Here is a 14535-nt window from a genome sequence, read left to right as displayed (position 1 = left end):
CTTTCCCTGCCCCTTCAAATACCCCCCTACCTCCATGAGTGCATCTGGATCTGGCACTACCAAGGCTACATGGAGCCTCTCCCTCCTTCCAGCCTGCCAGGGATTACCATGGAGACCAGACAGGCCCTGCCTCCTACTCCACCTTTCTATTTCTATTGGGTGATTGGAGGTTGTCTGTTAGGGTTGGGGAAGCCAGTGCTCACCTGGCTGCTGATTGGTCTGAGGGAGTTCAGGTTCCTCCTATTCTCTTTGATGATTGGTCAATTCCAGGAGTGCCTTGGGGAAGACCACCACTTGGTACAAGAGTGATGTGGGCCTAGGAGTCTTGGGTTGCTTCAGGCACCTTGAGAGGGGTCATTTAACAAGTTGGAGTCAGGTTCTTCCGCAGTGGAGTGTGATCTTTGCAAGAATTAACATCTTTTCATGTGCTTATTTGCCACCTGTATATCCCCTTTGATTAAGGATCCTTTAATTTCTTTATCCCATTTTATTTTATTTATCTTTTGTCATTTTAGGGCAGCACTTGCAGCATATGGAGGTTCCCAGTCTAGGGGTCAAATCAGAGCTGTAGCTGCCAGTCTACACCACAGCCACAGCAATGCCAGATCCAAGCCGCACTGAGATCTACACAGCAGCTCATGGCAACGCCAGATCCTTAACCCACTGAGCGAGGCCAGGGATTGAACCTGCGTCCTTATGGATGTTAGTCAGAGTCATTTCCACTGAGCCATGATGGGAACTCCTTTATCCCATTTTTAAAAATTGTGTTTTTTGGTTTTTTTTTTAACTGAAGTTTGAGAGTTTTTATATATTTTGCATCCAGATATCCAGATATCAGATGTGTCATTTGCAAATATTTTCTATGGGTCTGTAGCTTATCTTTTCATTTTCTAAGAGTGTCCATTGCAGACCAAAGGATTTTGATAGAGTCTAGATTACTTTTTTTTTCCTTTATGAGAGTGCTTTTGGTATCATGTTTAAGAACTTCGCTTAACCCAGGGTCAGGAGGATTTCCTCCTATGTTTTCTTCTGAAAGTTTGATAGATTTACAATTTACATTTAGATCTATGATCCATACTGAGTTTATACTTGTATAAGATGTGAGGTTTTAGTTGAGATTAATTATGTTTTACATATGGTGGCCCAATTGAGCACCATAAAAAAAAAAAAAACCCATCCTTTCTTTGATAAATTGCCTTTGGAATCGTTTCTAAATAAATTGGCCGTATTTGTTGTGGGCCTCTTTCTGCACTCCTTATTCCATTAACTTATTGTTTATCCATTTGCCAAATACCACACTATCTTATTCATTTAGCATCATAGTGATTCTTAAAATTGGATAATGTGAATGACTTTCTTCTTCTCTTTCTTCTCCTTCTCCTTTTCGTTCTTTTTTAGGGCCATAACTGTGGCATATGCAAGTTCTCAGGCTAAGGGTTGAATTGGAGCTGCAGCTGCCAGCCTATGCCACAGCCACAGCAATGCGGGACCTGAGCTATGTCTGCAACCTATACTGCAGCTCATGGCAATGCTGGATCCTTAACCCACTGAGTGAGGCCTGGGATCAAACCCACATCCTCATGGATACTATTGGGTTCTTAACCCCTGATCCACGGTGGGAACTCCTATTCTTCTTTTTAAGAATTGTTTTGACCGTGCTTGTCTAAATCACCAAACACCCCTTGCTAATTTTTAAATAGGAATTGCATTCGAATTTCGATGCAATTTGGGAGAGATGTTCAGCTCCAATTCAGGACTATGGAAGGGCTCTCCATTTATTTGGGACTTCTTTGATTTCTCGCAGCAGCAGCTACAGTTACACACACAGCTTGTACACATGACATTTTAGATGTACACTCAACTAATTGCTGTTGAAAATGTATTGCAAACTGCATCTTGCTAAACTCATTTTACCAGTTCTAGGGTGTGTGTGTGTGTGTGTGTGTGTGTGTGTGTGTGTGTGTGTGTGTGTGTGTGTGTGTGTGTGTTCTTTGGGATTTTCTGCATAGACAATCATGTCATCTTCAAATACGGGTAGTTTTTCTCTTCCTTTACTCTTTGTGTGCCTTCCTTTTATTCTTTTTCTGATCTGTTGTGCTGGTTAGGACTTATAGTCTGATGAGGAATAGGAATAGTGAGAGTGGACATTCTTGCCTTGTTGCATACATTTTGCCACCACATATGATGTTAACTATAGGTTTTCTGTTGATGTCCTTTATCAGGATGAGCACATTTCCTGTTAGTCCTGGTTTGCTGAGGTTTTTATTGTGAATGTATATTGAGTTTTCTCAAATGCCTTTTTTGCATTAGTTGATCATGTGGTTTGCCATCTTTAGACAGTTAATATAGTGGAGGACATTGAGGTTTTGCACATTTGTTTGCATTGTTTTTGAGATTCCACATGTAAGTGATATCATACAATATTTGTCCTTCTCTGTATGACTTACTTCACGAAGCTTAATATTCTCTAGGTCCATCAACAGTACTGCAGATGGGAAGTTCCCATTGTGGCTCAACGAGTTAAGGACCTGACTAGTATCCATGAGGATGCAGGTTCTATCCCTGGCCTTGCTCAGTGGGTTCAGGATCTGGTGTTGCTGAAAGCTGTGGCATAGGTTGCAGATGTCGTTCAAATCTAGTGTTGCTGTGGCTACAGTGTAGGCTGGTAGCTGCAGCTCCACTTCACCTCCTAGCCTGGGAACTTCCGTATGTCACAAGCGCAGCCCAAAAAAAAAAAAAAAAATGTTGCAAATGGCAAAATTTTATTCTTTTAAAAGACTGAGTGATTTTCCATTGTTGTGTGTACCTCTTCTTTATCTGTTCATCTGTTGATGGGCACTTGCGTCATTGCTTCCATATCTTGGCTATTATAAACAGTGCTGCTATAAACATTGGGGTGCATTACCCCTTTTTTTTCTGTTTAGGGCCACACCTGTGGCATATGCAAGTTCCCAGGCTAGGGGCTGACTCGGAGCTGCAGCTGCCAGCCTAGGCCACAGCCACAGCAACACAGGATCCAAGCCACATCTGCAACCTACACCACAGCTCACGGCAATGCCAGATCCTTAACCCACTGAGCAAGGCCAGGGATCGAACCCACAACCTCATGGTTCCTAGTCGGATTTGTTAACCACTGAGCCACGATGGGAACTCCCTGTCTTGGCTATTGTAAACAGTGCTACAACAAACAAAGGGGTGTATCTTTTCCAGGTATGGTTTTCTCTGGATATATGCCCAGGAGTAGGCTTGCTGGCTCATATGGTCACTCTATTTTTAGTTTTTCAAGGAACCTCCATACTGTTCTCCAGACCAGCTGCACCAACTTACATTCTCACCAATGGTGTAGGAGAGTTCCCTTTTCTCCACACTCTCTCCAACATTTATTATTTGTAGCCTTTTAGTGATGGCCATTATGTTTGGTGTGAGGTGGTATCTCATTGTCAATTTGATTTGCATTTCTGTAATAATTAGTGATGATGAGCATCTTTTCATGTGCCTGTTGACCATCTGTATGAAAAGACTCACTTTAGATATAAAGACACAAAGAGGGCAAAAGTAAGAGGTTTGAAAACAGAACGCTGATGCTATTGTAACCAACAGAGGGTTAGGATGACTGTATTACTGTCAGACAAAATAGATTTGAAGTAAGAAAAATTGTTTATAGGAGACAACAAAGCACATTGCATATGGACAAAAAATTAATTAAAATATAAAAATTATAAATATATGCATGCACATAATAACAGAGCCACCAAATATATGTAGCAATAATTAACAGAGCTAAAGGGAGACATAGTTCTACAATAATAGCTGGAAACTAAAACATCAGTGATGTTGAATATCGTTTCATGGGTTCATTCGCCTTCCTCATATCCTCTTAGGTGAAGTGCCCAAGTTTTTTTTTTTGCCCCTTTTTCTACATTTTTATTGGCTATAACTGACATATAACATGGTGTAAGTTTAAGATGTACAACCTGTTGATGGGATACACGTATATATTGTGAAAAGATTGACACTTCCATCATGTTGCAAAATTACCATTTCTTTTTTGTGGTGAGAACCTTTAAGATCAAATCTCATAGCAATTTTGAAGCATATAACATATCTATTATGATAATATGTGATATAAATATAATCAGGAGTGCTTATTCATCTTATAACTAAAAGTCTGTATCCTTTGCAGGCTCAGCTCATCAGCAGAACTGCTGACAGAGAAGGGAGGAGATGTGTGAAGTCTGGGGGTGCTAGCCCACCTCTCACTGCCTCGATAAGTTTCACTGCTGTTGTTGGGGGTGGCAGTGCAACTTGCTGCTGGACCCAGGTGACACAACCCTGGTTGGAGCACCTCCTGCCTCCACCAGACAGGGATGAACTATTAGCCCCCCGTTCAGCCCTGCCAACACTGCCCTTGTGGGAGAATCGGAGGATTGCCTGGTTCTGCTGGGTTGAGGATGTAACAGCGTCTCCCTGTTTGATATGGTATGACCCTGCTGGGGAAAAAGATGTTTGTCTTAGTCAGCTTGGGCCGCCATAACAAAATACCGTAGACCGGTTGGACTGGGCGGCTGAAATGCAGAAATTTGTTTTCTCATATATCTGGAGACTGGAAGTCTGTCATCATACTGCCAGCATATTTGGGTTCTGGTGGGAGTTCACTTCTTGGCTTGCAGATGGCCGCCTTCTTCTTGTTCTCCTATGGAGGAGAGAAAGGGGGCAACCTCTCACTGTCTCTTCTTATAAGGACACTAATCCCACCAGGATTACTGCCCTCACGATCTCCTCTAATCCATTACCTCCTCAAAGTCCTATCTCCTAATATAATCATACTAGGGGTTAGGGTGTCAACGTGTCAATTTTGTGGGGACATAATTCAGTCCATAGCAATGCTCAAACTCCCTACTCATCAGAGAAATGCAAATTAAAGCAAAAAGGAGCTATAATTTCTCACCCATCAAACTGGCAAAAATTAGTAGGATTGATGGCACTGCATGCTAAGAAGACAAAGAATGATCCTTTCAAGCCGTGGGATTGGAAGTGTGACTTGGTAGAGCTTTTGCAGACGTCATCACGGTATGAGCCATCAAAGTGTCTGAAGTCCTAATATTTCAATCCTGCAGTCCCACCTCTTGGATTCTATTTTAGAGTTATTCTTGCTCACTTGCACAGAGAAGCATGTTTGTAGATGTTTTTTGCAAGACTGCCTGTGGCAGCCTAAAGATGGAAATAGGAGTTCCTGTTGTGGCTCGTGGGTTAAGGATCTGGCATTGCTGCAAGCTGCAGCTTAGGTCACAGATGCAACTGAGATCTCCGGCATCGCTGTGGCTGTGGCACAGGCCTCAGCTGCAACTCCAATTTGACTCCTAGTGCAGAAACTTCCATACACCACAGGTGTGGCCCTAAAAAAGAAAACCAAAAAACAAAAAATCTGTTTAGAAAGAGTATGTAGGAGTTCTCGTTGTGGTGCAGTGGAAATGAACCCAACTAGTAACCATGTGGTTGCAGGTTCCATCCCTGACTTCACTCAGTGGGTTAAGGATCTGTCGTTGCCGTGAGCTGTGGTGTAGGTTGCAGATGTGGTTTGGATTCTGCGTTGCTGTGGCTGTGCTGTAGGCTGTCAGCTACAGCTCCAATTTGACCCGTAGCCTGGGAACCTCCATACGCTGCGGGTGCAGCCCTAAAAAAAAGCAACAAAAATAAATAAATAAATAAAAGAAAGAAAGAAAGAGTATGTAATCGCCATAAACCCCCACGCCCAGGAATGGAGCATACTTACAAAGGCATGGTGAAATGTAAGCCCTATAAATTGAGTTCAAAACTGTAATCTCATTCTGTGGAAAGTATGGGGGAGAGAGAAGAATGGGCGAAGTGTTAAATTTGCATGTTTCATTATAGTAATTCAACTGATGATGTCTCAAAATATAAGGATATACATTTTTGGTTTGTTTTATATTTCTCTTTGTAGAAAATACCAGGTGAATGCCTGAGAGTAGAATAAAGGTTGGGGGAAGTCAGGGAGCTGAAGCAGAGAAGGCTGGTTGGCTTTTCAAGTCTTACAGAACACCGTGACTTTCTTTTTTGGCATGTAGAAGTTTCCGGGCCAGGGATTAGAGACACACCATAGCAGCAACCCGAACTGCTACAGTGACAATCCTGGATCCTTAATCCGCTGCACCACGAGGGAACTTCCACAATATGACGTTTTTGAATTTGGCTCCTCGTGCTAATGTGGGCCATCCTGACTTCACATGGCCTTGCTGCTAAATGTGACAGGCCTGGCTTGGGCTGACCTGGGGAGGGTCAGGAATAGCTGACCCTCCAGACCTGCTAACATAGCAGACAAAGAGGCATAACGCCCTTTCCAGACATATCCCATACAGGGCAGCATTATCCCACAAACAAGTGTAATCTGTGGAGACATCCAGGGCCATGAAGGAAATAGAAGCATGATAACAGCCAAGGCTAAGGTTAACCATAGACTGACACCTTCGTTCTTTCCTTCACTCATTGTTTTCTATAAACCTTCCAAGATGAATCTCTTGTTGAGTATGAATTTAAAGCTCTAACCCCAGATGTCTGAGAAATATAACTATATTTTCCTGTATCTGCACTGGTTGGAGTGGATTAAGTTGTGAACATAGGAGGGCCGTATGTGACATGGCACAACACAATTGTTTTCTTTCTTCTTTTTTGCTTTTTAGGGCCGCACCAGAGGCATATGGAAGTTCCCAGGCTAGGGGTTAAATCGGAGCTGCAGCCGCCAGCCTATGCCACAGCCGCAGCAGTGCAGGATCTGAGCCATGACTTTGACCTACACCACAGCTCACAGCAACGCCGGACCCTTAACCCAGTGAGTGAGGCCGGGGACTGAACCAGCAACCTCATGAATCCTAGTCGGGTTCATTAACCACTGAGCCACGAAGGTAACTTCCACAAGTATTTATTTTCTGCTCAATTATGGGAGGCAGTGAGGAGAAGAGTGACTGTTCCTAGAATGACCCGGGAGCCAAGTGGGATGGGAGTTTTTCCATCTCTACAACATGCAGCCTTCAAATCACCATGGGTATCAGTTGTCCAATCCGCTAGGGGAGGAGGAAAATGGGGGCATGCCTGTGTGAGGTGGGTTAAGGCCAGAGTTATTTGTGGCACGTGTCGCTTCTGATCATATTCCATGAAGCCAAAGATAATGTCATGGCCACACAGGGAACCTAGGAACTGTGTCTGAGTCATGCTCCCAGGAAGTAAAGGAGATGAGCATTGGGAAAGAGACAGCCGTCTTTTCCATGGCTATTCAACTTAATTTCTACTGATAATCCCCATTCCCTTGGTTATGTATGGAAACTTAATCCTGCTAAGTCTAGGGTTTCTGGGTCTGAATTTGGGGTTGTCCGTGAAGCTAGGGCCCTAGAAGAAACCCTTGAGTGTTTATCATCCATGGAATCAGCCTAGATCTCTGCGTTCATTCATTCTGGGTGGCTCCTGAGTTATAACTGGTTCCCTTCCCCTCTGATAGTCATTGGCACTCTGGCACTTGGCATTCCTATAGCCTTCACCGCCTCCTCACCAAGCTTGAGGATATGAGATATCCTACTTGGTTGTCAGAGGCCATTTCTTCCTAGGCCTCCACACCATACAGCATATTTCCTTTGCGATCTTAAAGCCTCTCTAGGATTTATACGTGAAGTGGGAATATAGGTATTATCTGGAGTCTTTGAGACCCTGCCCGTTCCTGAGATGCAGGCTTTGGGGGCCTTCTCATGGATATACTGGCATCTAGACTTTCTCTTCTTCCCTATTCCATGAATAGAGGACCATTTCTCTTTCAGAACTGGGGGAGAGCTGGTCTCTGTCCGTTCTTTTGCCAAATCTACTATTTATTTCTTCAGGTCTTACCACTCTTTCCCCAAGAGTTTGACTTTTAAATCTCAAAAGCTGGAGGAGGTTTCTGTTTTCCTATCTCTGCTCTGAGACACTGGAAGCCTAGAATTCCAGCTTGAATGAACCCAGAGAACATGGACTCAAACGCCTAAATATCCCACATTGGCAATTCTTATGTCCGTTTTACAAAGGAACCGGGCTCAAGACGATCATCTTGTTCAAGGATATACAATTTTTAAGTGTCGGAGGTGGGATGTAAACCCACATCTGGCTGATTTCTATGTCTCTGTGCGTCACCGTTAGATCATTCTGATTTTCCCACGATCTGGGAAACGCATAGCTCTAGAGAAACCCAGACGCTGACTTAGAAAGACACACAGGCACATGCAGTGGAAGCCAGAACATTCTCTTCAGTTTTAATGGCTTAAATAAATATTTTTCTGAAAGAGCAGCCCAATATCAAGGAGCTTAGGGTATCTAGAGCAAAGCGAGGGCCCCCAAGGAGGAAGATGCCAGATTTGGAGGCTAAGAGGATGAGGTCGTATGGTGTTTCGGGGCTAGTGGTTTGCTTGAATGTCGAGTCCCTTGGCTGGTAGGTTTCCTGGCTAAGAGATGTCTCAGCTGTTGGTTTCTTGCATGGTGGCTGATTTAGCTGGTTAGTGTCTTGGTGGCTGGGTCCAGATGGAGTGGATGAACCCATTGGCTACTGGGCCTGGCCTTCACATAAATAGGACCAGGTAATAAATGAGGCCTAAACCGATAAGTATGGCGAATACATCCAGCCAACCAGTTCGGCCTGAGTTGATATAAGCCTCTTCCCATTTGCTGTTCTTGTTGGCCTCTTTGGTCTGTGGGAATGGGAGCTTTAGATGTGGGTTTCTGAGTCCAGCCTTGTGACACACTTGGGGAATGGCTGGACACCTTCAGTGACTGAGGGAAAAGCCCTACCCACATCCCCAGGACAGGAGCAGATGCAAGGGGGCAGGTAGAGGACAGGATGGGCCATGGTTTAGGCATTGGTTTACCTTGCGAGAGAAGAGGATGGCTGGTATTCCCAGGGGAGGGAAAAGAATTAGAGCCACTATGGTCAAATATAGGTAATCCGGAGCATAAAATGACATTTCTTCAGGTGTCTGTTCAGGTGGCTTGGTCTCAGCAGGTGGGGCTCCTGGAGCTGGTGGGGCCTCTGGGGCTGGTGGGGCTCCTGGAGCTGGTGGAGCTGCTGCAGCTGCTGCAGCAGCTGGCGGGGGGGCGTCTGCAGCAGGTTTCGGGGGCATGGTTTTTCTACCTTAGAAGACTCAAAGTATCTTGAAAACAGAGAGCCAAGCCCACAGAGAGCCTCCCCTTGTTCTAACTAGAATCCCAAGACCCAAACCCTCAAAGGCCAAAACTTCACAATGGAGAAATCAGCGCAAGTCCTGATTGGCTGCCCCTGTAAGGGGGCGTGGTCCCACTGTTCCCTGCTCCTCCCCGACTGGGAGGGTGCTTCATCCTCTATCAGGACCTTAACTCCATCCGCCCAGATAGGGATTGGTTGGAAGACATAAGGTTGGATTCTGGCTCCTCCTCCTTCCTGCAGACCCCTGTCCACAGACAGGGAAGGAGGGTAGGACCAGAGATGCTTCCCAAGAACTAGGGCAGCCAGGAAACAGACACGCCTAGTAAGAAAACCAGGAGTCTTACAAACGAAAGGGAAGATAAATGAAAAATGTCAGTAACAGATTATAAAATATTAACTTAAAAAAGAACTCTAGTCCATACTGACAAAAGAAAGAGAAGAAGAGAGAAAGAAGGTGAAGAGAGGGAAGGTCTTTCTTAGAGTAGAACAACGTCTAATGTTGATGGAATGATGGGACTGAGATATCAACACTGCGGGAGGCAGAATCTAAGACGGCCCCAAGGAGTTCCTCCGTGGTTCAGCAGGTTAAGGATCTGGCATTTTCACTGCTGTGGCTCAGGTCACTGCTGTGGTGCGGGTTCAGTCCCTGGCTTAAGAACTTCTATGCATGGGTGCAGCAAATAAATAAATAAATAAAATAAAAGAGGCCCCAAGATTCCTGCTCCTTGGTGTACATATACCTGCTCCTGGTTACTCATTCAAGTTCTAATCTCTGTGCTCCATAACCATATTCATTTGGAAGAGGGTCCTAGCTCCAAATGGGAGTGCAGGCCAGCACCTTGATTTTAACCTTGTGAGGTTCTGAGCAGAAAACCCAGCCATTCTGACCTATAGAATAACTAAGTTTGTGGGAATTTGTTATGCATCATTAGAAAAGCAGCAACCATTTAAACACCGTAGTAATTACTGACTCATGTAAGAGCCATCAGTGGATGCTAACTCTATTAGGTTTTAGCTGACAGTTCCCTCGGCTTGTGTTTTTAGGGCAACAGGGGTTGTGATGAGCCAGTTTTCAGGGAGTTGTCAGTGAACAGGAAGTAACACAGTAACATTCACAAATATACACTCCAACGTGGTTTGTCAAAGACACAACTGAATTTAAACACAGTCGGGGACCTAGAAGCAGCAAGTAGAATAGCAGCAGCACACACAATCCAGAAATCAGGAAATTCTTCATGGCCTGTGTTGGGGAAAGCAGGGTCACAGTGTTGATAGTCTTTCAACCTCCACTTACCACCTAAGCATGGGCCTTGGGCTTGGAACTCTCCCTCACCAAGGAGTGAAGAGCCCACACAGCCCGTGCAGGGCTTGTGTAGGAATGAATATCTTTCACTGTTGCAGGTTTGCTGGGTACTCCTTTGTTGTGGGTGTGCCTGTGTATCCATGGCTTTCAGACACATGCCCAGCTTTTAGTATTCCTTTTTTTTTTTTTTTTTTTTTTTTTTTTTTTGTCTTTTTGCCATTTCTTGAGCCGCTCCCGCGGCATATGGAGGTTCCCAGGCTAGGGGTCCAATCGGAGCTGTAGCTGCCAGCCTGCACCAGAGCCACAGCAACGTGGGATCTGAACCACGTCTGCCACTTACACCACAGCTCACGGCAACGCCGGATCCTTAACCCACTGAGCAAGGGCAGGGATCGAACCCGCAACCTCATGGTTCCTAGTCAGATTTGTTAACCACTGCGCCACAACGGGAACTCCAGCTTTTAGTATTCCTGTAGGCCAGTTGCACCTGCTAGCCATGGGGAACAGATGCCCACTCTTGGAGTTAACCTCTCTCTGTCTCTCGCCTATGGGAGTAAAAGTGTCGTTTTCATCACAGCGCTTGACTGTGTTCTGTTTTCTGCATTCAGAAATGTTTGAACTTCTGTTTCTGGTGGTGGGCATGATCTTCGCTCTCCTGCATGTTGCTGGAATCCACTCCCGGCACTGGTAATCAGTACGTGCTGTTCTGTCTGACGGAACGAACTGGCTCAGAACATTTCAAGGGGCAAGCTGGAAATGCCAAAGCAAAAACTGTGAGCTGATGGGGACAGGACTCAAGGTTGGGTGGAATGAAGGATGCAGATTGATTTCCAGCAGGTCCCTGGGGTGGCGGGGGAGGGATGCTCTTGAATAGAGGGTTTCTTGCCTGATGTGGCTTTGGGATGGTGACCTGTCTGGGCTCTGTGTACCTGGGCTCGTGTATCCCTTGGAAGGTGAATCCTTTGACTGGAATGACCCTTAGCTGGTGTGTCACCTAACCAACAAAAGGCTGAATGTAGAAACTATATTTATGTTCAGTTTAATGGCAGAAAACTTGGGAAAAGCATTTACTGTGCATATTTCCTTGTCGTGTGGCAGTTTGCTTCCCAGTTGTCTTCCTTGATCTGTGGAGGGGTGGTGGCGGCAGTGGAAGAAATGCGTGGCTTTATAGACTGAATTGAGGGAACTCTTTAGGCCACAAAGGTGACAGAGCAAGGACATCTTCCACCTCCTGTGCTCAGTTGTCGGCAGAAGGAGGTGCAGGAGTGGAGGAGTCGTATATGCTGCGGGTTAGGTCTTGAGCAGTCTTCATAGTGTAGATGACTGCTGGGATCCCCAAGGGGAAGGTTATAATGGCTAAAGGCAGTGAATGGATCTGATGAGTTCTCTCTCCGATTTATCTCTTGCTTCTTCTTTTTCTTCTTTCACTCTCTCATGTCCTTTTTGTTTTGATTTTGTATTTTTTGGTCCCTCTTTCCCTAAAGAGTAGCTTTCCTGGCTTGGGCACTTGGGTTTCAGTTTCCAGAAAGTAAAGGACTTGGTGAGAGTCATTAGGCAGGAAAGAAGAAGGCAACCTCCTCCCGACTCCTAGTCAGCTACAAGTCTGAAAAAGAAGAAGCTTTTCCATTATTGAGATAGGCCAGCCTGTCCCTCTCTTTGCTTTCAACTACTGACTGGTTCATCAAACAGACGCACCGACCGCTCATCTTAATATACTCTGAGGACCTGCCTTCTGATTGGCTGTCTTCAGGGGAACGTACATGAAGGTTCCCAAGAAATTCCCTCCAGCACCTTTTTTTTTTTTTTTTGTCTTTTGTCTTTTTTTTTGTTGTTGTTGTTGCTATTTCTTGGGCCGCTCCCACGGCATATGGAGGTTCCCAGGCTAGGGGTTGAATTGGAGCTGTAGCCACCGGCCTACACCAGAGCCACAGCAACTCGGGATCCGAGCCGCGTCTGCAATCTACACCACAGCTCACGGCAACGCTGGATCGTTAACCCACTGAGCAAGGGCAGGGACCGAACCCGCAACCTCATGGTTCCTAGTCGGATTCGCCAACCACTGCGCCACGACGGGAACTCCATCCCTCCAGCACCTTTGGTGGCAGCTTGCCAGAGTGTTCTGTGGCTCTGGGGAGTGAAAGGGGCAGGAAGGCACCTGAGCCAGAGTTGGGAAGGAGCCAGGAAAGGTCTCCAAAAGGAGGGCATGGACAAATGTGTCCAGACCTGAGATGTATCCTCTGGATTTAAGAAAAAATTGCCTTTGGTGAGGGTAGTTTCAGAGGATTAGTGAGGGTAGGTGCCACACCGCAGTGACACACATGGTTTGCAAGAAGAAGAGAGTGTAGGCAGCATGTGGACATTGCGTTCACGTTCGAGGTGAAGGAGGACGGCGAGGCAGTGCAATGGCTGAGAAGACTGTGGGTTCCAATTTCTGCGCCACGATAGGGCCAATGCCCGATTTCAGAGAGCCAGCGATGGGCTGTGAAGTGTGGAAGTGGAAATGATGCAGGTGCTATTTTCAGGAAGTTTGTCTGTGAAGGGCCAAGAAAGACAGGACTGGGGTAGAAGTAGGGGAGCAGGAGTGATATTTTTATTTAAGATGGGAGAGACATGAACATATTCAACTGGGATGGAGATTCTAAAAAGATGGGAGCATGGGGAGTTCCATTGTGGCCCAGTGGAAACAAATCCGACTAGTATCCGTGAGGATGCAGGTTCCATCTCTGGCCTCCCTCAGTGGGTTAAGGATCCAGCGCTGCCTTGAACTGTGGTGTAGGTTGCAGGCATGGCTCAGATTCCGTGTTACTATGGCTGTGGTGTAGGTCGGCAGCTGTAGCTCTGATTCGACCCCTAGCCTGGGGGCTTCCATGTGTCACGGGTGTGGCCCTAAAAAGCAAAATAAATAAATACAATAAATAAGTAAATAAGTAAATATATAAATAAAGGGAGGATGGTCCCATGTTCTGACTCTCCTTTTGTGGAATTAAACACAAACAAACCAACTAACCCAGATTCATAGTTTGTTGGAGCTGAGGGGTCAAGAGGAATATTTTGTGGTTTTGGGTAGGCCAGATGAGGGGAGACATGAGTTAATGGGGGTGAGGACATTTGTTTGCACCCCCTTGTAGCCCTACAACTAGAACAGGGCCTGATGAAGTAGATGCCCAATAAATGTGGACTGAATCAACGCCCTTGGATCTTGGGACCTAACTACCTAAAGTTGAACCTGTACGACTCCATTGACATGTCGATCTCACTCATAGTTCTCACAAAGGCCAAACAACATTGACACGGATAAGTGGGGGCTGGGGGTGGTGGTAGGGATATGACTGTAAAGGGACAGCACGAGGGAGATATTTTGGGGTCATGAAACTCCTCCATATCCTGATTGGAATGGTGGTTATAAATCTATTTATGTATGTATAAAAGTCAGTTTTACGGCATGTTTGTTTTAAAATGCAATAAAAATGACAGCATGAGTTCCTGTTGTGGCTCAGCGGGTTAAGAATCTGACTAGTTGGAGTTCCCGTCGTGGCGCAATGGTTAACGAACCGGACTAGGAACCATGAGGTTGTGGGTTCGATCCCTGGCCTTGCTCAGTGGGTTAAGGATGCCCTGAGCTGTGGTGTAGGTTGCGGCTCGGATCCCGCATTGCTGTGGCTCTGGCGTAGGCTGGTGGCTACAGCTCCGATTGGACCCTTAGCCTGGGAACCTCCATATGCCGCAGGAGCGGCCCTAGAAAAGACAAAAAAAAAAAAAATCTGACTAGTATCCAAGAGGATGCGGATTCGATCCCCGGCCCCACGCAGTGGGTCAAGGATCCGCTGTCACAGCAAGCTGCAGCGTAGGTTGCAGATGCAGCTCGGAACCTGCATTGCTGTGGATTCGACCCCTAGCCTGGGAACTTCTATATGCCGCATGTGCGGCACTAAAAACAAATCCGCAAGTCCTTATTTATACAGATATACAATTGAGTGAAGAAATCAATAAATGTTGGAGAAGAGACAAATCTTTACAG

General features: G+C 45.7%; 3 protein-coding genes across 4 annotated transcripts in view; 2 read left to right on the top strand and 1 right to left on the bottom strand.

The window, feature by feature from the left end:
- Positions 1-14535, top strand: part of ATP4A (ATPase H+/K+ transporting subunit alpha) — a 50593-nt gene that overhangs the window by 7209 nt on the left and 28849 nt on the right. For both annotated transcript variants that reach the window (XM_084958674.1, XM_084958673.1), the window contains exon 2: positions 4184-4479. In XM_084958674.1, the coding sequence (XP_084814800.1) occupies positions 4477-4479 (3 nt within the window). In that variant the 5' untranslated portion in view covers positions 4184-4476. The remainder of the gene's footprint in view (positions 1-4183; positions 4480-14535) is intronic.
- The window catches only part of LOC146402340 (uncharacterized), a 53123-nt gene that overhangs the window by 29942 nt on the left and 8646 nt on the right, over positions 1-14535 (top strand). The gene's annotated exons all lie outside the window — the stretch shown is intronic.
- Positions 8556-9152, bottom strand: PMIS2 (PMIS2 transmembrane protein). The gene is made up of 2 exons (XM_084960875.1): positions 8901-9152; positions 8556-8723 (listed from the first exon to the last, which is right to left on the bottom strand). The coding sequence occupies exons 1-2, from the start codon at positions 9150-9152 to the stop codon at positions 8595-8597; spliced, it is 381 nt and encodes a 126-aa protein (XP_084817001.1). The 3' UTR covers positions 8556-8594.

Source organism: Sus scrofa, chromosome 6, assembly GCF_054392235.1.
Source record: "Sus scrofa isolate SSC_HxYL_T2T_F1_AM1 chromosome 6, Sscrofa_HxYL_maternal_Yorkshire_Landrace_v2.0, whole genome shotgun sequence".
Lineage (NCBI taxonomy): Eukaryota > Metazoa > Chordata > Mammalia > Artiodactyla > Suidae > Sus > Sus scrofa.
The sequence above is the reverse complement of the archived record's forward strand: the minus strand, read 5'-3'. Positions and strand labels throughout refer to the sequence as shown.